The 25428-nt window shown below is 36.4% G+C and overlaps 1 protein-coding gene across 1 annotated transcript in view; it reads right to left on the bottom strand.

The window, feature by feature from the left end:
* Nucleotides 1–25428, bottom strand: part of NMNAT2 (nicotinamide nucleotide adenylyltransferase 2) — an 84143-nt gene that overhangs the window by 26386 nt on the left and 32329 nt on the right. The window contains exons 2-4 of the mRNA XM_034409643.3: nt 9058–9146; nt 7754–7821; nt 1357–1435 (exon numbers count right to left, since the gene is read on the bottom strand). Of these exons, the coding sequence (XP_034265534.1) occupies nt 1357–1435; nt 7754–7821; nt 9058–9146 (236 nt within the window). The remainder of the gene's footprint in view (nt 1–1356; nt 1436–7753; nt 7822–9057; nt 9147–25428) is intronic.

Here is a 25428-nt window from a genome sequence, read left to right as displayed (position 1 = left end):
TTGATGGTCTGATTAAAAAAAAATTGTGTACTCAAGATAAGATAACATATACACCTTTACAATCAGATCAGAGCAGATCTTATGCTTCCAATGACAAAAAATATTACAAGGACTAAAATTACAGTTGTAATCAGAGTTATATTATCTACTTTCAAACCAAAAGGAAAGAATAACTAATACAAGTCCAGACCTTATTCATATTCACATCCCAAACTATTAGAGGTCCATAATAAACTTTGATTAAGTGTTTGTTGAAACATTCCATTAATAGTTTATATTAGTGGGATGTCGGGTGAGAGTTGATCCTGAATTAAGAGTTCAGGGTACAATAAGGAGGCAGAATGTTGGAAAACAACCATTCCCCCTTTAGAGAGAAATAGATAGTAGTGATTTTTAAGTGACTTGTACTTCCATACCTAAAGTATTTGCCAATCACATTCATAAGAAAGTTCTTATTTGCTCCAATTTTGTTGATGGGAAACAAAGTACAAGAAAATAATGCTAAGGATTTCTAAGTCTGATTCCAATAACAAGTACTATGGCCTTTTGCTGGGGTCATTCGCACAGCCTCTTTGCAGAGGCTGAAGAAAATCATGTTACATAGTATAGACATTGCCCATACATCGTGCCCTTAATATACATTCAGAATGGGGCTATGCAACGCTGCTCTCCATATAGCTCCACCGTGTGACACAACAAGGACAGTTACTGGCTGAAATTCAAACATTGCCAACCATGGGGAAAATCACCACCAATCACTGTAGAGAACATATGGTGATGCTTCTAAGGTCAAGCTGCTCCAACCAATCAATTTGTTTTCTATTTGACCTCCAAAGATTAGGTCAACTATTGACCTAATGGCCACTAGATGGATGTAAAGAGACTGTCTTTTGGAGTCCTGATTGGAGCAATGTATAAAATCCCTGTAAATGCAGTGGTCCTCTGGCTTAGTGCAGCCCAGATGTAGGGATCTGATAAATGGTTTTGGAGCTGGATCTCACAAAAAGTGTTTTGATATGATTCTGGGATGCTCTTGGGTACATAGACTTAGGAGAGGGGGAAAAAATTTGTGGGGTTGTATGTTGATGCCATACCTGCACCAAGTTATGTTTTATGTTGAAATTAACCTCTTAGAGAACATCCAGTGAGAATGGAAACTGAATTTAAGAAGTAAAAATATCTTATTGTCAGGGTACAAAATGTCTGATTACTCTTACTCACTCTCTGGTTGTAACTTAAAAATTCTAGTTTTGGAAGTGAAGTCACTTTCCATTATATTTTTGATAAATAACACAAATTTAACATCCCTAGCCCAGTAGTCTCGATCTCTGCCATTAGCTTCAGCCATTAACTCACTTTCATCAGATCCCGGTGATGTTCCAGTACACTGCAGGTGGTCTGCCAAGTATCCTGATAACATTCCCAGGGGTCCACCCTACGATGAGGAAGAAATTAGAAAAATCTGATTCAGCAATCGCAAATAACAATTACAATTAAAAATATCAATATATATATACCATTTAATTGCATATTTCATCTGAAAGGAAGTCAACCCTGAATATGAGGCAATCTCTTGCCCCAAAGAAATCAGAGAGGGGAAAAGTGCACTTGGTTCAGGTTCTCTATCCGTCAGTTGAAGTGTGCTTCTCCCCATTGATATCTGTTTGGGGAGGGTTTTCTCCCTCCAATCAAATGTATCTGATCTATTTGTAATATGTAAAAAGCAGGGGTGAAATCCAGCAGGTTCTGACAGGTTCTGGAGAACCGGTAGCGGAAATTTTGAGTAGTTTGGAGAACCGGCAAATACCACCTCTGGCTGGCCCCAGAGTGGGGTGGGAATGGGAATTTTGCAGTATTCTTCCCCTGGAGTGGGGTGGGAATGGAGATTTTGCAGTATCCTTCCCCTGCCATGCTCATCAAGCCACACTCACCAAGACACACTACGCCCACCAAGACACACCATGCCCACTAAGACACGCCCACAGAACCGGCAGTAAAAAAAATTGAATTTCACCACTGGTAAAAAGCTAAGTAGGAAGATATCATCCTGAAAGGGCTAAAGCAAGTTTTTAAAAAAACATCCCAAGAAACACTATGAAAAACCAGGTTCATATGGTTGCTTAGAGCAGGGGTCTCCAACCTTGGCAACTTTAAGACTTGAATTCAACAGAATTGAAGTTCTGTTTCAGAATTGGGAGTTGAAGTCCACAAGTCTTAAAGTTGCCAAGGTTGGAGACCCCTGCTCTAAGCAACTATATGGAATGTCCATGAAGTCATTAGAAGCCAAACTCAACATGAAGAAAACTTTTCATTTACATTTTATGGATTTGTCTATATACAGTATGTACTGGACTGTGGCCACAATCCCCTCCCAAGGGCAAACCAAGGAGAAGATGAAATGACTACCAATTGTAGAATTGTGTTGCTGACAGAGTGAAATCAACTGGTAGCAATTTGGTTGCATACATTCTTATACTGGGTTTATGATACATTTTATGCTTTGCTGAATTGTTTTGCTGGTATCATTACACTGTTTGCTGACTTCAATTTTGCAGGGCAGAGAGTAGCCTGCCTTTCTATAAGATGGCTTTTGAAAAATAATATAAAAGGAACAGATACTGGGGCTAGGAACATCTTGAAATGTGTAATAGAATTTACACCAGTTCTACCAATTTAAAGTTAAGATGATGAGTAGATTTCATAATGGACTTGTCATCTGATTGCAGGATAGTCTACTTGTTCCTTGGCAAAAACTTGTTTAGATCAACTGGAAAATGCTAACTGTCATTTCTTCTTTATCAAACATGACAGAATATGTAGTAATAAATTGTTGTTTATTACAGCAACAATCCTGTCATGCTTGCAGTCTTTCGATCAAACTAATTGTAACAGAGTTTTTCCAATAATGCTGTGTTATCATCAAATAAAACCGAGCAGCTTTCCATCCTGGATATTTAGATTCTTATTTCTAATAGCAAATATTAGGGTCTACTTCATCTTGAACAAATCTAGTTCTGAGTTAAGCCTTCATGTCAAAATTTGAGGTGAGATGAGGGAGGAATGTGGAAAATGTGTGACATTAACCCACACAAAAAAAAGGTCCAGCACAAGCATGCTTGCACTTAAATGTGTATGGGAATTGGTTGTAAGGAAAAGGTGTTGGTTGCACAGGGTACATGTTAAGATCTCCTTTATTTGTTAGATTTATATCCCACCTTACTTCAGGACCTCAAGATGGTATACATAGGAGAAGGAAGCCTTAATTTCTCCACAAATCAGTGAGGCCAGAAGTAGGTTCTACTTACTGCCGCTACTGGTTCGCAACGGGAGCACGCGTGCACACTTCTGCACATACACAGAAGCTTCTGTGCATGTGCAGATCATCCGTGATGACGGCCAGCTGGGTGGGCGGAGCCTCCCGATGCCATTACTACCGGTTCGCAAGAACCGGACCGAACCGGGACCAACCCACCACTGAGTGAGGCATGTTGGGTTGAAAGAGAGTGACTGAACCAAAGTCATCCAGTGAGTTTTGTTGGCTGAGGGTAGACCCTAATGATTACAGTAGTCCTTGGCTTACATCATTCATTTATTGACCGCTTGAAGTTATAGTCGCACTAAAAAAGTGACTGACTATTTTTCACACTTATGACCATTGCAGCATCCCTGTAGTCATGTGATCAAAATTCAGATTATTTGGCAACTGACACACATTTATGATGGTTGCAGTGTCCTGGGGTCATCTTATAATAAAAATAGCAATAGTTTTTGTGACATTCTGGCAAGCTGGGAAAACCAGATTCACTTAACAACTGTGTTACTAAGTTAACAACTGCAGTGATTCACTTAACAACTGTGGCAAATAAGGTCATAAAATGGGGCAAAAGTCACTTAACAAATGTCTCAATTAGCAACATAAATGTTGGGCTCAATTGTGATCATAAGTTGAAGACTACTTGATGTATGAGACACTGAAATATGGAACGAAGATGACAAACTCATATAATATACTATGTACATACAGTATGTTAAATTGCCACAATATTAGCATATTATCTCAGTATGAGAGACAACTCTAGTAAGAATGGATTAATACAGATGGATTTGGATACTGACAAACTATATACTGTATTTTTCGGAGTAAAAGACGCTCCTTTCCCCCCCAAATAAGAGGGTGAAAATCTGGGTGCGTCTTATACTCCGGATGTAGCCTTGCCCAGCCTCTCAAACAGAGCTTTCTAAAAAATCCTCTGAAACAGAGCTTCAAAAAAAAAAAGCCTCAGAAACGAAGCTTCAGAAAAAAAAAGCCTCCAAAACAGAGCTTCAGAAAAAAAGCCTCTGAAACTTGTTTCAGGCTTTTTTTCTGAAGCTCTGTTTTTTCGAGGCTTTCAGAGGCAGAAAAAAAAAGTTTTTTCTGAAACAGAGTTTCAGAGGCTTAAAAAAAAGCAAGGCGCAGAGCTCACAACCAACAAACCTGATGCTAAAATTCACCTCTGGGAACAGCTGATTGGGGGTATTCCGGGAGGCTGATCCACCCGCCAATCAGCTGGCATGCTGACTACTAGTACATTTCCAAAGGAATAATATTCCTAGAAAATACATATTTAAAAGGTTGTAAGAAGAAATAAAAAATGATAAAAAGGGTGGTGGGTGGAATTCGATTGCTTTATACAAAAATTTGACCAAATAAGGAACAAACAGTTATGCTAGAATATGCCTATCCTGGTGTTCCATATTTGTTTGTTTTACAGTGTTTCTTAGCTTAAAGGAGCTGTGGGAACTGAATCCTACATTACTGATTAAAACTAGCCCCTATTTGGCTCCATGTTTTATCAGGCTCTTATTGAATCAAACCTATTAGGTAGGTGGCCTTCTGGGTTCCTATCCATCTCCACATGGTACAGTTTTTGAAATCCTGCCTCCTCATTCACCCAGTTGTATCCTATTCAGGAAGTAAAGCAGTTATACACTGCAGCTATGCCAGTTTCTCACATTTGGACAAGTCAGCAAGTGTACTGTGAAAATATGCCCAAATCCCCAGATTCTCCATTACCAGCCTCTTTTTTAAAAAAAGCATCCAAATCTGATAGGCCAAGCTAGCAGTACCAGCTCTTAATTGAATACTTGATGAACTGCTAAATTGAGCTGTTTCTCAAACATGTTCTTAGCAGCCAATTTTTTTTTCTTATGTTCTCCATCTGAGGTTCTCTGAGATGTGAAGTCGCTAATTAAAGCATTCGCTAACAATGTTGCTAACTGCTCATTCATGCAAAAAAAAAAAGGCTATTCAAGATAATTATGGTGGGGAGGGGTTAATGAGTTAATCTAAGGTTGAATTACTTAGTAAGACTTCAGTCTCATGACTCCAAAAGAAAACAATTAGACCAAGCCTGAAATACCTGCAAATCTTGCTATTGAAATAGGCCAAGCCCTCAGGGGTACATGAAATGAGAGACCTGTTTTGCTGGCAACACGAAACATTTTCAAAAATGTGATCATGGATCTAATCAGGGGTAGGCACTTCACACAGCTCCCAAACCTTTGAAAAAAATAGATCAAATTTAGGCAGTACAATTTTATATTTGCTTCCTATGAGAATCCAAAGGGTTTTTTTTCAAGAGGCAAATGGACTTTCGTTGAAGACTTTTTGCTTCTCCAGATCAAGAAGAGCTGAAGAAGCTTTTTGGATGAGAAGCGAAATGTCTTCAAAGAAAACCAGAAAGTCCAGTTGCCTCTTGAAAAAGCACCTTTGGGACAACCATGACCTGGATGACTGAGAATCTCCATAGACTTCCTATGAGAGGATTGCCTATAGATGTAGACTTTGTATTGATAAATATAATAAAATATGGGACTCATTGATGTCAAATATGGAAGGTAAAAAAAGCATGCTATTCAAGTATAGTATAACATATTTTACTAATTTTCCATTGTATTTTTTCACTTATTTTTTAAGCACTTGCTATGTATTTGTGTGTGTGTGTGTGTGTTTGTGTGTGTGTGTGTGTGTGTGTGTATCTCCGAGGGGAAGCTTTATCTTTACCTATGTATTTTTGATGATGTATATATCTGGGTTTTTTCTGTTATTTTAAAAGCAATAATTTTTTTATAAAAAAATAGTTCATGCTGTCTGATCATACTTGGGACTAACAAACCACAGATCCTAATATAGACCTAAATGAATGCTTTCATGTATATTCTAGCTTGGCTGTCTCAAATCTGATCCAAAGCAACAAGCTACTGATATGCCTATCAGTAACTTCTTGCTTTGGGAAGCTTCTGTGAGGGGTTATTCCCAGTAAAATCAATGTGCATTTGAAAAAAAAAAACCTGTTCTTGCAAGAGTGATTGGTGCAAACATTATGCCAATTTAGGAAACCTTCAGATATCTTGACTTCCCAGAATTTGCATGACTATTGGTTCATGATGTTGTAGAAAGTTAGCACCCACCCTTCTCCTAGAAAAATGAAATATTCTAGGAAATATTAAAAAGGCAGAATATTATATTTCCCTGGATGAGAAATGGAGAAACATGTTTTTTTTTAAGCAGGAAGCAGACTCACTCTTAATAGCCCCCACCCTCCTCAATAGCCACAGCAGATGTCAGCACGTAAGAGATAAAAAGATGGCTAGGTCTATTCATAAGCAAATACCCTCACCCAAGATCCAACAAAGGTGGAATTAGCCCTCAGCCATAATAGGAATTGCCCAAAGCCCCTTCATTACATCATCACCCAGCAAGATTCAACCAAGCCTGGGACTCAAGGCAACCTACAAAGTTACCCCTGCATGGCCCCATGGGAGTCTGACAACCAATCAGGATATCTGCCCTTACACAGGAACAGAAAGCTCCAAGGCAGGGCCCAAGAGAGGGTATAAATCTCTCTTTCTCTCTCTCACCCATGTGCTCAATTGCCCAGGACCTCAAACTATGTGGTTCTGCTTCACCATTAAAACCATCCTTCCAAGCAGTCTCCATGTTTCTAGTGTCTTTCTCCCCACTTGGAACTGAACCCAGACGGACATTTCTTCCAACAATGTTGAAGACCATGCATGTGGAGGTTGCCCAAGCTGCTGAAGGTATATTTCATTTCATTTCAAATGTATGTATCCACTCACTTAAGAACAATTATAAAGAAAAGGAAACTTCCACATCTCCATCAGGCTTTAAAGACTGAAAAAGTTGTCTTCTTGTTGCATCTGGCATTTTAGTTTGCGAACCTGCTGCATGTTAGCATTTCATAAGAGAGAACTATGTTCTGAATCAGAAAACCATGGACCCCAGACCCTGAACCAGGGACATTTGCTGGAGAATCAGAAGGTCAATGACAACTTGCAAAGCTTGACTTCACAGTCAAGACAACTGCACAATCAAAGCACTGCCCCTTTTTATATCTGTAATATAAGCAACACCTGTAAAATGAGGGGTAGGGCTTTGATCAGACAGTTGTAGCCAATCATCTGGTCTTTTCTTTAAAGACACTGCTGATGTCCCTGCCATGAAGCAGCTTATCCTGAGTATCTATGGAGATGCTCAGTCATCCAGGTCACGGTTGTCCCAAAGATGCTTTTTCAAGAGGCAACTGGACTTTCTGGTTTTTCTTTGAAGATGTTTCGCTTCTCATCCAAGAAGCTTCTTCAGCTCAGACTGGATGGTGGGGAATGGAATGGGAAATACTTATCCTGAGAACCACACAAATAGCAGAATTCAAGCCACTGCAGAGAACATGAGTGATGAGGTGTGCTATTATACCTTATCCAGTCAGAACTCTGAACAGCCAACTGACACATTGCCAGGCGATGCCGGCTGGAAACCAAACCCTGTAAAGAAATACATATCAGAATTAATGGAGATTCTGGATTACTAGATTTTTTTAATGGTTAAATTAAGGAATAACTGCTTTATTAGACTTAGGCTTCAGAGTCCAATTCGAACTCATTTATTGTGATATTTGCTGGGTAAACTTAATGTTCCTCAGTTCTCTAATTCAGATATGAGCAGTGCCAAACAATCATGAGACATGATGGACTTTGGCCTGGAACTTTCCTAAATCACATTGCTAAATTTCAGCAGCAAACTACCAAGAACAGAAGCGAAGATTTTTGCCAATATTGGTAGGAAAAAACTAGAAAAAATACAGGTTCAATGCAGCATTAAAAAACTGCCATACTCTTAAAATGAATCCCCCAAAGTCTCACTCTTGCCATGTCATCATCTTTGCAGATTTTGCTGCTCCAACTAATTTTTGAAGAACAGTCCCTAATACATATATATATATATTCCTTCCTATCTGTTTCTAGATTGCCAATGTTACTTATAAGCTACTTAATCTAAAATCAACTAACTATAGAGTGGTCAAATGTCAGAGAAAAAGTTGGACACCTGCATTTCTAATAAATGTGTAGGAATGGAATTTCAGGTGATTAACCTTGTCTTTTAATGGCACAAAAAATAAGGAACATCTCCATCTGACTAGCCTGTTCTTTACAACAGTACAGAATTACAAAACAAAAATGGAAGTGAAATGTTTTGTTTTTTTTTTTTGCTCAGCTATGTGTGATCTTTTTAAATGGAGATGGTAACAGAAAGAAATCTCCTGTCTGTGAAGGATTACTCCACTCTGTTGCATTACGTACTATGGGCATGTTTGATGAAAACAGTAAAGGAGGATCTCTTGCTCCTTTCCCCAAAGACTACTACAGCTAGTTAATAGGGATCTGTGGGAATTAAGTGATAATTTTAGAAAATGAACTATCGCATGATGACATTGGCATAGAGCATTGTGTTTCGGATCATAATTTAAAAATCAGAAGAAATGACAAATTAATGAAGAAAAAAATCATTTAACCCATTAAAGCTTGCCACGTTCATGCTACAGATTGCTTACGCTAATTGCCTTCTCCAACTAGTGCATGTCCTACCTGAAAAAGGTAAACATTTTAATTAAGAGTTTAAGCAACAGATGTTACACTTATTCATCTTAAGGTGCCTAGTGTCCATTCCCCACAGTTGTGATTATCTTTGTGAACAAGAAAAGAAAAAAATAATACACCTACCTGTTTTCCATATGAGTCATGTACAGGTGAGACTATTCCACCAATGACGATGAATCTTCCTGTCTTGTGTAGATAATCTCGGGCTCTTTCTAGTAAAAGAGAGACAGGAAGGAAGAGAGGCACGAATTAACACTTAAACTCTGATCACTGATGAAAAAGCCAGCAAAATGAATAGAAATATGTTCCTGTTCAGGACAGGCTGTTCTTCCAAAATGGTTCTCAGTTACCATAAGAGAGCTACTGACTCTAATGTGCATGTAAATTTACAGGATTCATTACCATGATTCATTTGGTCATGAATCATATATTTAGCTCCTCATTTTAACAATTCAAGTTATTGGTTATTAACAACCTTCATCAGCCTAAAACATCCACATTGGTTCCTCAGAGTAGATTCGATGCTATAGAGAATTTTTTCCCGAACGCCATCACTCTGCTAAACAAATAATTCCCTCAAAGCTGTCAAACTATTCACTAAGGCTGCATTACTATTACTATTACTATTACTCTTCTCATTGTTCCTATCACCCATCTCCTCCCACTTATGACTGTATGACTGCAACCTTGTTGCTTGTATCTTTACGATTTATATAGTTTTCTAATATGATTTGATTGCTTATTTGTTCCCTATGACTATCATTAATGTTGTACCTTATGATTCAATGAATGTATCTTGTTTTTTATGTACATTGAGAGCATATACACCAAAGACAAATTCCTTGTGTGTCCAATCACACTTGGCTAATAAAGAATTCTATTCTATTCTATTCTATTCTATTCTATTCTATTCTATTCTATTCTATTCTATTCTATTCTATTCTATTCTATTCTATTCTATTCTATTCTTATTTCCTTCCTCTGAAAGACTAGGGCACAATATAAGGAGTTTTAAAGCCTTGGGTACAAACATGACAGTGTCTTCAAAAGTTGTTGCCAGATTAGAATACTTAAGGTAATAGAGAAATTATCAAATAACTGCTTTCCTGCAGTGTGCTCATGAGGAACAGCTTTATGGGTTGCAAGTGGGCAATCTTATGAGTTTTCTTCTTTTTTCTTGAGAATCTTTGGTGGCCAGTATTTGCTGTCTGACCACCAATCTCCACTGCCATGTTGTCTCCGCTCCTTCAGGGATATCAAGTTCATCATGAAATTTTTGTGATTTGCTTGTGAGTTGGATGCTGTGAGGGATTTCAATCAAGATCACAAGTTTAATGCAGTCTATATGGACAAAAGGTTTGCACATTATAAGCCTAATTTCTTAACCATTGTCAGATGTTGCTAATTTACAGTTAAAGATTTTCTGAGCAACAGGATAAAAATTCCACTTGATGAGTTATTATTCTTTCTGGATTACAAAGATTTTGACAAAAAGCTTGAAAAGGAATCAATTCAGGAAAATTTAAATTGGATAAAGGAAATAGTTATTTTGAAATATGTGCTTTTGAATAAATTGGAATTAAAATAAACAAGCAAATTGGAGTTTTATGGACATATTTTTGTTTACTAAAATATGACAATTGACATTCTCTACAAAACAAAAGATAAAAATAATATAAGCCAGACTCTAATCTGACTGTAACTATGGAGATATTGACTATGATGCTGTCTGTAACTATGGAGTGCAATGAGATCAAAATGTTAAGGGCACGGGAAAACAAAATAGAAAAAATAGGGATGGAGAAACTTGCCTTTTTTTTCTTTGTTTCAGACACTTTTGCTTTTAGATTATAATATAATGACAATGACCAGAAGGGCAGCAAAAATGGAGGAAAGGAGAGAATCATTAGACTATCTGCAGAGAGATAGCAGCAGAGATATCAGTTATGTTTTGTGCAGAAAGTGAAGGATTTTTTAGAAAAATTTAAAGAGAATTAGAGGAAATTCAAATATCAGATGTGACTACACAAAACTTCAATAGATGCAACAGGAAACCGAAAGGGATAATATTGAACTAGGCAGCTACAGGTATAAATTTTTGTAAAGTTTTGGCTTTATTATAGATTACAAATATTTAAAAAAATATAAATGAAGGAAATGCTCCTCAAAATAGAAAAAAAGTCATTATTTAACAAAATTAAACCAAAATTTAATTTGTCTACAGGAGACACATAATAGAAAAGTGGACCTAAAGTATTTGATTTATAAAAATTTAAGGTGAATTTATTTCAGCGGAATAAAAAAAAAAAGAATTTGAGTGGTTTTGTACATAAATCCCCAACTAAAACCATAATTTGTGTTGACTGATGAGCTTAGCAGATTTGTTAGGGTGGAAGTTAATTTGCATGGGTTAGAATTTCAATACAGGAATTTATGTCCAAAACTAAGACATAGTATTCTTTTACAAAGAATTTATGAAGAGATTAATAGGTTTTTCTAATGATAATGTATGCTTCATGAAGGATTGGACTAGAGTGATCTCTCCACAACTGAGTAAAAAAAATTTTTTTTGGGAGGGGGATATCAAAATCACTGAAGGCCAATTACCAAATATTTTCTTTGATTTGATGGACAGTTTAGGACTGGTTGATATACGAAGATAGAAAAATGGCAATTCAAGAAACTATACTTACTTTTCTGAAAGACATATCTATTCTTTTCAAGAATAGACTGAAATTGTCAAAGAATGTGGTTACTAAGCTTTCTAAAATAGAAATATTATCTTTTTGTTTTCGGGATGATACTCCTGTTACTCTGGTTTACAAATAGAAATCTAGTTCTTTTAGATGGAGACTAAATGAAATGTTATTACAGAAAGAAGCAATAGTGGAGAATTGTAAAAAGAAATTAAAATAACTTTTTGAAATTTCAGTAAAGGCACAGATTTAAGAATCATTTGGGACGCAAGTAAAGTTTTTGTTAAGCAGTCTTAAGAAGAAGAGGAAATTAAAAAAAAACTATTTTGAATTAAATAAATGGGAAAAAAAGAAAAATTAAAGTTATTTCCAGAGAAGATACATATTTCTCAACAAATTAAGCATTTACAAAATGAATATCTATCTTAATAGTAAAAAAAAGTAAATAAAAATGAATTATGTAAAGCAAAAAAATGTATTTGCAAATAAGCAGGGAAGTGGCTAGCATATAAATTATGAAAAGAAAGAAAAAGAAAGAACATGATATTGAAATTACAAGAGGCGGATTCTCTATAATGGACCATGAAACCATACAGAAGTGACATCTCTCTGGAGAAAATAGATGAATAATCTAAAGAAATAAAATTTACTGAAGGTTGTAGAGGAACAGAGACAGATTACGAATGGACCTATAGCAATAAGGGAAGCTTTGGAAGCTATAAAAAAGATTAAAGTAGGAAAAGTGCCTGGACCAGGCTCTTATAAATGTCTGGAAGATGAACATTTTCAAGATTTAACTGTTTAAAATAAACACAATAAACTCTGTCCTACAGGGGAGAAGATAGAGAATTGTAAAGAGGCCAAAATAACATTAATACTTCAAGATGGATAATATGATTTGTCTTTAATAAGAAATTGTAGGAAAATATCATTACTGAATAATGACTATAAGTTGTTCATAATGATTCCAGCTAATAGACTGAAAATAATTTTTCAAGAATTTATTCTTGAGGATCAATGTGGGTTTTTACCTAAAAGACAGTTAAAGGACAGTGTTAGTAATGTGTTAGACATTTTATAACATTTGAAGCATCATAATAAAAAAAACAAGCTGCATTGATCTTTGCAGATACAAATAAGGCCTTTGACAATCTTGTTCAATGTTTCAGAAAACATATGAATTTTGAAGAGAACTTTATAAAATTGATAAAGTAGATTTACATTTCACAGAAAGCAGAAATAATTGTTAATGGAGATCTAACAAAACCCCATGAAATAGAAAAAGAAAATCAATAGAGGGAGCCCACATTCTTCTCTCTTTTATATTTTGGTTCTTGAAATTCTGAACAGCATATAAGACAGGATGAGAAGATTGTGGGGGGAAAGTTTTTTTAAAAAAAACTTATAAATAATGGGCTTTGGCAGAAGACTTGCTGTTGGTTTTGAAAGAACCTTTAGAGGGAATTGAAATATTAATGGACAAATTAAAAGAATTTGGTGCATTAGAAGTTTCAAGATCAATAAACAGAAGGCAAAGATGTTAACAAAATATGAAAATAGAAGATCAAACAGATTTGATGAATAAAATGGGTTTTAAGATTGACATATATGAACTACCTGTTATTTCAAAATAACTAGTTAAGATATAGAATGAAGTTTAAAAAAGACATGTTAAGATGGGATAAACTATAACTGTCATTGCTGGGGAGAATTTCTGTGATAAAAATGAATGTGTTGCCTATAATGATATTCTGTTTCAGAAAAGACACATGTTAAAAGCGGATGCACCATTAAATAGTGGTAGAAAGATATATCTAAATTTGTGTGTCGTGGGGGGGGGGGATGTCGAGTTCAATATAAGATATTACAAGATGGAAAGGAAAGAGGAGGATTGGGTTTACCAGATTTAAAATTGTATTTTGCAGCTTGCTGTAAGAGTGGATGTTGCTGAGAAATAGGAAGCTTTGGAATTAGAGGGACATGACCTGAGATTGAGAATAGATACAAACCCAAAGGTGTTTTGGGGCCCAAAAACACCTTTGTGACTCTCAGTAGAAAAAGGATTTTATAGACGGGAAATAATAGGCAAACATAAATGGCTAACTTTCTGTAAGAGACTAAAAAGGGAAGGGAAGTATAAAATAAAATCAAGGCAAGAACTGGTAGGAAGAGATATAGATGTCAATGGTTTTCTTATTTACAATTATTAGAGAGATGATAGACTAGTATATAATCACTCTAGACAAAGGAATTTATGATTTTGAACACTGTAAAACAGACTTTGAAACTAAAATGTATAAAAATTTATTGAAATTTGAAATGGAAGAAGAATAACTGAAAGAATATAATAAGATGGGCTAAAAAAATGGTTATAATAAACAGATGGAACACTGTAAAACTATGGAGTTGAAAGGGTTGAAATTTACACTATTTTATAATCTTAAAGCTTATAAAATGATGTTCCATTGGTACATGTCATCAGAAAAAATTGTCAAGAATGTCATTAATAAAAATTATATATAAAAAACAAACATGATTAAATACATGGACAATGAGTAATTGCATTTTGTTGTATTTTCACTGTTATGAAATTTAAATGTAAATGGAATCAGATTAGTTAGTTGTGTTCCAACATGTTTATTTGTCTAGTACCATCTTTTTTAGAGTGAAGCCCAATCTATAGGTGGACTTTATGTACCTCATTCCTATTTCTTTAGTATCTTTTTGAGGCAGAATGCCCAAAATTCTATATTTAATTTAATTTAATTTAATTTCCAATTTATATACCACCCTTCTCCCTGAGGACTCAGGGCGGTGTACAGCCAAGATAAAAAACATAGAATACAAATATTAAAAAACATTTAAAAATATATATAAATTTTGGCCCGAAAGTTAAGAAATCACAGACTGATTAAAAGAATTTAAAAATTTAAAAATTTAAAAATTTTATATATAAAATTCTATATCATTCTATATATCATTCAAAGATATATAACATTCAAAATTATATACATAAAGGTCAATATTTTGTGCCACAACATGTATTCCACTGAACCATCTTTGCCATTTTATGAGCTTATAAATTTAGCTCAAGTTTCTTTCTTTTTAATGTTTTTTATTACCATGAATAATTCAATGTACATCTACATATGTGACCATTGGACCTCTGACCCTAATTTTAGAGAATAAACATTGTAAAATACAGCAGCTTTAATACAGGTTCATGGAAAACCTATATTCTTTTGGAGCTGGAAGAAGAAGCAAAGAAATTTGGGGATCACTTCTTCAGGTTACGTATTTGTGCTTACAGTGGGAGCTGGCATGGAATAAATTCTTTCAGCTGAAAAAGTAGAGCTGCTCTGTTTCTCATCTCTTCAACCATTGCAATTGATAAATCGGTTGAAAAAGCAAGAAGTCACCTAGATCTGGCTTATCAGCAAAGATTACGGTGTGGTCTTCTCCATTTTTTTCTTTCTACCAGGACGCCATTCAACTATGCATAACTGTCCAGTGCAAAAGACTCCTGGGTCTGTCAAGACAGTGCTTCCTTCAACAAATATAATATTTTAAATGTGTGCTAGGCATAAATTGAATGGTTACTGAATGATTTCTTGTTCTAGTTTCCAGTTTCTACAGCTAGCATTACCATGCTGTGAGCATGTTGCACTGACTTTTCTATTAGCTCAATTACAGCACTGCCTAAGCATACCATTATATTGTTAAAAGGGAAGGAAAATTATTCATCACTCCACAAAGACTACTCTAATTCTACTAACACAGTAAGCCTAGCCTACTAGTGAATGTAGGCTTGCCATATTGGCTACAATACGACTTCCTGGATTTTAGAACATTTGATGAGCAGAAAACAGCAATAGAAAATAGTAATTTTCAAGCCACAATGCTGAAAGGACAGGAGTACAGTAATTGAAGCTTGTCCAAATAAGAGTGATGGCAGATGAAGGATAATCAGCCAGCATGGTCTCAACAATAGGAGTTTTATGTGTGTTTCAAGCCACATCATTTAAAGGATCTGTATGAATGAAACATATAATTCTTTAATTAACTGGATGGTGATTTAATTGTTTTCATTAAAATACAGTAAACTTTTGATATAACGAAGCTCAGTTTAAGTATAAGACAAAATGTGTTCTGTATTTTATGCATTCATAAACTTCCATTCACTAATTAGTAAACACTGGACAGTGTTTACTAACAGACATCTCTTTCCCCAATTCCTTTATTAAATTGAGGGTTTAATGGTAATTATTTTAAAAACAATCGATTACCAAACAAAGCAAACACAATGATATAATCTTTCCAGAGACCTATCTAGGATCTTGTGAAATGAGGAAATAGGTTAAGTGTATCTTTTCCCCATATATTTCCCACGTTATACCATTTTTTAAAGTATCTCATGATATTCTGGTCTAAAAACCTGACTGGTAACTTTTCTTATTTCAAATAGATATTCAAAGATCTGTGTCTCATATATAAGTTGTGAAATGGAAGTCCCAAATATATCACAAAATGATCTCAGTGTATGGTTATTTATGAGTTTCCTATGTGCTTCCCGTTTGTATTTCTTTATTTCAATGTCTCTTTTACCTTGACAATGTGGCTCCTGCTGCTTTAAAAGAACAGCTGCATTTAGAAGGCTCAGGTCACATTTTTCAAAGTGTGATACAGTTCTTAGCCTCTGTTCTCATTTATCTCTAACACAGTCCTTTCAATATTATTTTTAATTAACTCCTTAATGTCTGAAAGCCACATGGAATAAAACTACTAAAACTACTTGGAATGCTCATTTTCCCAGCAGCTGTTCACTTTTACCAACTATGTAGGACTACAAAAGGTTGATACAGAAATAACCAAAACATCCAAGGGAGCCACACTATAGATGCTACCCATTCAAAGAAAAAACTCACTGTGACTTATTTTATGTAATAATAGCAAAACATCTATGAGAATCACATCCTGTTACAATTCCAGCCAAAGATATATAGATGTTGAAAATGGCATAGATTACTTACATCTGAGCTATATAAAATGACCAGGCTCACCAATCAAGATGAACTCAAAAGCTTTGAATGTATGAACAAACAGAACAGTGCCAAGAACCATATTCCACTACCTATTCTGGCCAAAGATCCATATAATCTGAAAACAGACTGGAATAGAAATTGCAACTGACCAAGGAAAATTTAACTAGGGCTTGATGCAAACAGCAAGACATGTTACAACTTATTCTCCATAAAAGTAACATGGCTATGACAATTGAACAATCAAAGCTGAACAAAGACAATTTGATGTTTTTGAACTAGGGTGAGATAAATTGTTTGAGGATACCATAGACCACAAGAACAACAAATCACTTAATACTAGATAAAATAAAATGAGATAGCTGTTCACTGGACATGCTAATAAAAAAATTAAAGCTTAGATGAGAGCTGGTTTGGTGTTAAGGCACCAGGCTAGAAACTGGAAGACTAGGATTTCTACTCCCATTTTAGGCAAAAACCAGCTGAGTGTCTTTGAACTAGTCACTCTCTCTCAGTCCTAGGAAGGAGGCAATGGCAAACCACTTCTAAAGATTGTCCAGGCAGTCTCTGAGAATTGTGCATGATTAAATAGAAGGGGAAAAAAGGCTTAAGTGTTTTGGATATATACAGTAATATGGAAGTCAGGTCTATTGAATATATCTTTGAGGGCAATTGAAGAAGGCAGCAACTACCAATCCAAGCATGAGCTGAAGCAAATTCTGGCAGATTTTTCTTTTTCTACTTGTCCTGAATTTCTTTAAAGGGCACATTACCTCTGTCTAATGTAAACTTGCTCCTACAGCTGTGGTGTCATTATGTGGTGAAATTTTCCGGAACTATTGCAAGAATGTATTTCTGCTAAGAATAATTTTTACTACCTTTTTTCACATTCCTCTAATAAGGAACAACCTGATTCTGCATATAAAAATGTGCAGTTTTGATTTACCACTGCATCTAGTAAGTCTTCCATTACTTTGATTTGTGGTCTCCTCTTGAACTTCAGACTCATGTTCTTCTGGCATCTTTCTTAGTTTTATAAAATATATAAACTAATCTGAAGAATGTTAATCTGCTGGAAACTGCATCAGGGTTTTATATTCTGATATAATGTTCCAATAAAAGATATTTTTTAAGTCCATATAACTCTGTTCATAAGTCTCTTTGACAGACTATCCAAGGAAAATAGAAAAACAGGGCAATTTCATTCACATTTATTTTTCACTAGAAAGCCTCATGAAATGAGATTTATTTTGTCTAATACATTTCTGGAAATGCCTGACTTTCCTTTATGCATTCCTTTTTCTCCCTGCTGCCTCATACAAGATCCATGTGTCACAGCTTGTCTCAATACATTTTCTCAATTTTTAAAATAAATTTATTGTTTTAGCATAGACAATAAAATATAAAACAGTAAAACAAACAAAATGAAGCAAAACAAAAATATACATTCAACGCTAAAACAACAACAGACTCAGGCTCAACCTGTCCAAGACCGAGTGGTTGTGGTTTCCGGCGTCCCAATATAGCCAGTTGGTGCCATCACTGACTATTGGGGGCGAGTCGTTGGCCCCCACAGAGAGGGCTCGCAACTTGGGTGTCCTCCTGGATACATGGCTGTCTTTAGAAGAACATCTGATGGCTGTGGCCAGGAGGACTTTCTATCAGGTTCGCCTGATTCGCCAGTTGCGTCCCTTTCTGGATCGGGACTCCTTATGCACGGTCACTCATGCCCTCGTCACTTCCCGCCTGGACTACTGTAATGCTCTCTACATGGGGCTCCCCTTGAGGAGCACCCAGAGGCTCCAACTGGTCCAGAATGCGGCTGCGTGGGTGGTTATGGGGGCGACATGACGCTCCCACATAACACCTCTCCTTCGCGAGCTGCACTGGCTTCCGGTGATCTTCCGGGTGCGCTTCAAGGTATTGGTTACCATCTTTAGAGCGCTCCATGGCTTAGGACCTATGAGACTGCCTTCTGCCACCGGTAGCCTCTCACCGGCCAGTATGCTCCCACAGAGAAGGGCTCCTCAGGGTGCCGTCAGTCAAACAGTGTCGACTGGCGGCCCCCAGGGGGAGAGCCTTCTCTGTGGGGGCACCTGCCCTTTGGAACGAGCTCCTCCCGGAGATACGGAGGATCCCGGATTTACGCACTTTCTGCCATGCCCTCAAGACTTTTTTATTCCAACAAGCTGGGCTGGCCTAACTCTTTTTAATTTAATTTTAATTTACTTTTTAAAAAGGAGTGTTTTAATTAGTATGGGCCAAATTTGTTTAATATGTTTTAAATTGTTTTTAAATTTTATACTGTATGTGTTTTATCTTTGGCTGTTCATCACCCTGAGTCCTTCGGGAGAAGGGCGGTATATAAATCCAAATAAACCTAAACCTAAACAACAACACTTTTTTCTCAATTTCTGATCAAAAGAATCTAATAATCCCACTCTCCAATTTCTCCAGGAATGTTAGAAAATCTTCTTCACTCTCACTGTTCAGCTGCTGAAGAATATTATTGTCGCAAACTTTCTGATCAACATTCCATCCACTTCATAATCACAACCTGAATTTTGCATAATTTATATGATTTGAGGCTAAGACATACCTTCAGGCTCTATAGCAGGGGTGTCAAACTTGTGACCCGCGGGCCGGATGCATCACGCGCTGGCCATGCCCACCTCCGGTTTAGCAAAGGGAGGGAAAGTCATGATATGTCACGTGATGACATGACGACCTGAGTTTGACACCCCTGCTCTATAGCTTAGGTAAGAACATCTTCTCTCTCTGTGATCCTTTAAAAGAAGGATGAGGAATAATTAAAAACCTCTCTAGTAAGCCACTTTTCCCAATAATTATGATAGGCTGTCATCAGTTAGACTGAATCTTCTGAGCACCCCTAGGTCTAACCAGCTGGCAATTTCTAAGACTTCTCCCTTCCCTCAGTTCTAAGAAAAGAAAAATCTGCTTTAGATCTTCCTGCTGAAACCCCAGAAATACAGAATTTAATAACCCTTCTGCCAATACTGATAAACAAGTAATAGCTTTATAATTGCAGTGATGTGGTCATGGGGAAGATTTAAGTGATAAATTCCTTTACAAAACCAAAGTACCCACATTTCTAAATGGAAAAGGGGCTTATTAGGGAAGGCAACAGGTACACATAGAAAATTCCAAATAAAATCATTTTAGTCAACCAGGATAAATCATTTCCTTGGCATAGTTTTGTATAAAGTCTTGGGTTTGAAACACATGCTGTACCTAATGGTTGGAGAAAGATTGTTTGGGCCTCCTGCTTCTACAGTTTCAAGTATTCATTCTCAATTTTACATAATGAAGGGCATAAATGAAAAATAACTTCTTTGGGAAGACTGAATGTTGCCTTGCAATTCAAGAATGATATTTTATCTCCAATATATTTAGGGAACAAAACAGAAATTATCTAAGATGTAAGTTCACCTGCTAACTACCCTTAGTGGAATGACAAAGGTATAGCCTAGTTTTTACCTGTTGTGCTTTTATGTAAATGTGATTGCATTGCATGGGAGAAATAAGTTGAATCCCACCAAGCCAAGGGAGCCGGCATAGGGTCTGTTTCTCAGATGCTTCAGGAGATACTATGGTACCATATTCCAAATAGAGGTTGATTATGGTTATTATCATTTTTCTTATACATAAAAATATATCCTGTATCTTCATGCCATGCAAATCATAACATAACATAACATACCGTACCACACCACACCACACCAAACCATATCACAACATATCATACTAAGCACAAACACCATATTTACTGGTATCGGTACAGCCAAAATATATTGCAGGGGGGTCCTCAAAGGAAGCTCACTAGAGAATGATGAAAACACACAGAAATCTCCAAGATGTTATATTGTATTGTAAGATAAGCATTAGCAAAATTAGAGAAACGTACCTTCGACTCCCAGCATTTTAACATTAAATTACTATCATTTTAAGCCATATGAAATAATATTGCTTATTGCATCATTGCACTACTGATGAATTTTGCTATAAGCCATCCCTATTGTTGATTTACCTTCTCCAAAGATTGTATGTTGGCCATTTTCAAAAAATTCTAGTTCTATCCAAGGTGAAATATTATTGCTTGGGGTTTTTTTTTTTTCTTGTGCTTTTGAATTAGTATAGACTCTGATGACTGCCTGGGCAACTCCTTGCAGTTTTCTTGGCAAGATTTTGGAAGTGGTTTGTCCTTCCTAGACAGAAGTGAGAGAGAGTGACTAGCCCAAGGTCACCCAGCTGGATTTGTGCCTAAGGTGGAAGTCCTATTCTCCTTTGTGCCTAAGGTAGAAGGCCTATTCTCCTAGTTTCTAGCCTGATGCCTTAACCACTGCACCAAACTGACTCCCATTTTAGCATTTAAGCCACTTCAATCCTACGGTTATGGCAGCTTTATTCTAAACCTGGTTGGGTGGAGGCATTTTGGAAAGAACTCCCAATTTATTATATTCACTCCAAACTGCAAGCTATCTTTGTCCTCCCATTGGCCAGTTCTCTGGGGCTGATGATTCCATCGGCATTTGCACTCTGACACAAGTGATCCTGAGGGCACAGATTAAACCCCCAAGTAACCTCAAGAGCTCTCAGGGAGAGTGGTAACCAGCAGATGACTAAAAAGAAATATAATCCTTCAAACAACCCCCCCTCCCTCCTGTCAGAACTAATCCTACCATCACCCCCACCATCCTGCCAGAACCAGTGAAGCTTTTTGAATGAGATGCAAAATGTCTTCTTCTTCCTCAAGGAAAAAACAGTCCAGCTGCCTTTTGAAAAAACACCTTTGAGACACTTTTAACTAGTTGTAATAGCAACTAATATAATTGTTGCCTTCTAGGTGAAAATTTGCTATTTTGAAACACAGCATTTTTTCAAATGTATTACTATGCTTTCTGAGAGTTCTACTTCTCCCATAGCTTTATTATTTTTTTTCCATTCTACTTTTTTCTAGTTATCTGAAATTTAAGTGTTTACCCTTAGCTCCCAAATAGGTCATAGTCAGCCCATCTAATCAGCATTCTGTTCCACAAAATGCAGTTAGGAAGCCCACGTATAACAAATTAGGGCAATCCTCCATGCCTATTGTTATTCCTTTGCTTTTAGTGAGTAGAGCCATACAGTTTCCATGGCTGGAGGCAGTAGTTAGTCATGAAGTCTTTTTTTTTTTTAATAAATACTTTATTGAATTTTCCAATTTTTTAAAAAGACAATGTACAATCACAATCTTGATCCAAGGTGCAATGTTTACACATTTCATAGATCAAACATTAAGTGAATTCCATCCATAGCTATACAGTATACAGTTCTATACAATTCTCTACATTTCTATACAATTAAGTCCATTTCGGGTGTCTAACAAATCGTAGCCTATTATCATATTTTTATCCTATTCTTTAACCAGTTATACCAAATTCCCCATACTTCGTAGTACTTGAAGTTCTCTTCATTTTTTAGCTCGCTCGTCAATTTAGCCATCTCTGCACACTCTAGAATTTTATTTATTAATGCTTCTTCAGAGGGGGTAGAGTTGGATTTCCAGAGTTTCGCAAAGGCTAATCTAGCCGCAGTAATAATTTGAATTGCCAGTTGGGTTTTATTGTTGTCGAGTTAGTCATGAAGTCTAATCCATTAGTCTTTGAGAGATCTGTCTGAATTTATTTAATCCTTTGGAAGCCATCTATACCAGCAACCAAACATTTTATTTTTATGGCATGTCCTGGTCAGTTTCTTTGAATAGCCTCCTTCGTAATTGAATGGGCCTAGCCTCTGGATGTAATAGCAATAGTAATATAATAGTAATTGAATATGAATGCTTAATAAGAATATTAATAATGCTATTCCAAACATAAGACTTTTTGAGTACTTTCTGAGTGTTTAGACTTATAGTAACCATGCCAAATTAAACAAATTTACATCACTATGAGAGGCTATGACAGAGAGTTGGGAATACAATTGAAGAAAATGCTACTTTTTATATAAGAAAAAGGGTTGAAGCTAAAATTTTCTAAAGCTTCTGCACTTAGAGAGCTCAAACTGTCAGTTTGTCTTAATTTCATCCTGGGTGACCTTGAGGAAACTTTGCACATTTGTCTCTAATAACTCTACTTTGAGAAAGACTGTCAACTATAGCTTTTAATGCAGCTTTCTAACTTCTTATGTCACAACCTTTGCATCAGGCTGGTTGTGGCTTCCCACACACACAGATAAACATGTGTATATATCCACAAAAAATATGACTGCAGGTCAGATAGGAGGGATGCCTATGATTGTCTCTGAATTCTTCATATCTTATACAGTATAGCAGTTTTTCAATCTTTTTTTCTGCTTGGAAACTGGTGGAGGCGCTACAAAGGATATTGTAATGTCATCAGAGTGCATGGGATTGACTTTTTTAAAATCCTTTAAAATTTCCTTTACTGAGGTTAAAGGGGAAAATGGCTCAAGACAACCATTTTCTTTTGCCAAGCAAAAAAAAATAAAAAATCTGTATATTTGAAGGCATTTAAGAGCCGCTATGGCTTAAGCCTAAGCCATTTATTTATTTATTTATTTATTTATTTATTTATTTATTTATTTATTTATTTTATTATTTCGATTTCTATACCGCCCTACTCCCGAAGGACTCAGGGCGGTGCACAGCCAGACAATAAAAACACATCCATATAAAATTTAAAAGTAGAATCAAATCAAATCAAATTAAATAGTTTTGGCTCCGACAAATTTAAAACCCTGAACTGTTTAAAACCAATTTTAAAATTGGATATATAAGATACTAAAAGATATTTGTTTATAATTTACCCATAACAAAATGTACTGGTCATTCCCATCCAGTGCTTTCCTTTAAAAGAGAAAATGTGTGTATGGAAGCAAGGATGTGGCAGAATTAATTGAAGGCAGAGGGTTTTTTCTGATTCATTTTTCTTCTGAAAATGCCATCTGTAGATATTTTGAATTATAGACTCTGAACCAATTAAAGACACAACAAAAAACTGAAGAAAGTAATCACACTTCCCATTTTTTAATATTTCACTAATTCAGTTCCTGCTGTTAAGCTACTTTAACCACAATAAGCTTGATAATCACACTTTTAATAAGTCAAACTCGTAGTTCCATTACAAATGTCTCTTCAATACCTAAGAAACCAACTGGGATCTCTCTTCAGGAGCCAATTTAAGATTGCAATTCTTCACTGAATTCTTGAAATCTCCTGTTTTCCATTCTCTGAATTATTTTTTCTCACTCTGTTCATCCCAACCATGTTTCATTTCTTTGGTGTTTGTCATCATCATACTTTATTGCGGTCATAGACCAAAGAAACCAAAACATCCAAAACACATAGCTGGCACACAACCAGACTGAAGTTCTTTTGTGTTAATAACATGCACTTCCCCCAAATTTCTCTTCATCCATTTGACATCATTATTTCTTTGTTTCTGCTCCAAGGTTTCTATGGATTTTACTGTGATAATTCTGAAGGCTTTGAAAAAAACCAGAATATTATTTGTGGAAAAAATATGCCCAGAGCAAGGCTACTTAAAGTTTCTGAGAAGACCAGGAACAGAATGTTATTTCCTTCTTATATCAAATGTAATTTCTTTTGTTTTCCAGTGTTCTTGGTCTACTTGAAATAAGTGATACTAATAAATGAAATCCAAACTATTGCAAATACTAAAACCAGGGGTGAAATCCAGCAGGTTCTGACAGGTTCTGGAGAACCGGTAGCGGAAATTTTGAGTAGTTCGGAGAACCAGTAGCGGAAATTTTGAGCATTTCGGAGAACCGGCAAATATCACCTCTGGCTGGTCCCAGAGTGGGGTCAGAATGGAGATTTTGCAATATCCTTCCCCCAGGAGTGGGGAGGGAATGGAGATTTTGCAGTAGCCTTCCCCTGGAGTGGGGTGGGAATGGAGATTTTGCAGTAGCCTTCCCCTGGAGCGGGGTGGGAATGGAGATTTTGCAGTATCTTTCCCCTGCCACGCCCACCAACCGACGCCCACCAAGCCCACCAAGCCACGCCCACAGAACCGGTAGTAAAAAAATTTGGATTTCACCACTGACTAAAACATACTTGAATGATGTACCTTCTGTGTAATTGAGCTCAGAATAATTGAAAATGCCCTGGATCCAAGCACAAATTAGACATACTTTTGACATTGGTGTGAAGTATAAGGGTTTTTTTATTTGGGGAGGGCGGTTCCATTGATCCTTTTTTTTATTTGTTACACTGAAATGTTGGCAGAAATTATGTAAAGGGGATTGGGATTCTATCTATGAGCAGCATAATTCTCTAAACATTGAACAGAAGAGGACCAAAATTGGTGTGGAGGAGAAATCAGCAAAACAATTACCAAGGAAGCTGTTGAGAAAAAGAACTGGAAACTTTCATCCTAAACCTCTCCTTTGTGATCAGTTGCAGCATGAATTACACATTAACACAAACCATAGACAGACAGACAAACACACACACACACACATATACACACATACCAGAGGTGAAATCCAATTACCTTCGCTACCGGTTTGCAAATGGGAGTCACGCGCAACACTTTGCACATGCACAGGATCTTCTGCACATGCGCAGAGCATAAAAAACAGGACGTGATGACATCTGGGTGGGTGGGCGGAGCCTCCCACCGCCGATGCTACCAGTTCGCCCAAGCCGGATAGAACCGGCTGCATTCACCACTGACACACACACACACTCACACACAGAGCGAGACAGAGAGCCAGCA

The sequence above is a fragment of the Pantherophis guttatus genome, chromosome 3, assembly GCF_059756535.1.
Source record: "Pantherophis guttatus breed Tessera chromosome 3, ASM5975653v1, whole genome shotgun sequence".
NCBI classification, from domain to species: Eukaryota; Metazoa; Chordata; class Lepidosauria; order Squamata; family Colubridae; genus Pantherophis; species Pantherophis guttatus.
The sequence above is the reverse complement of the archived record's forward strand: the minus strand, read 5'-3'. Positions and strand labels throughout refer to the sequence as shown.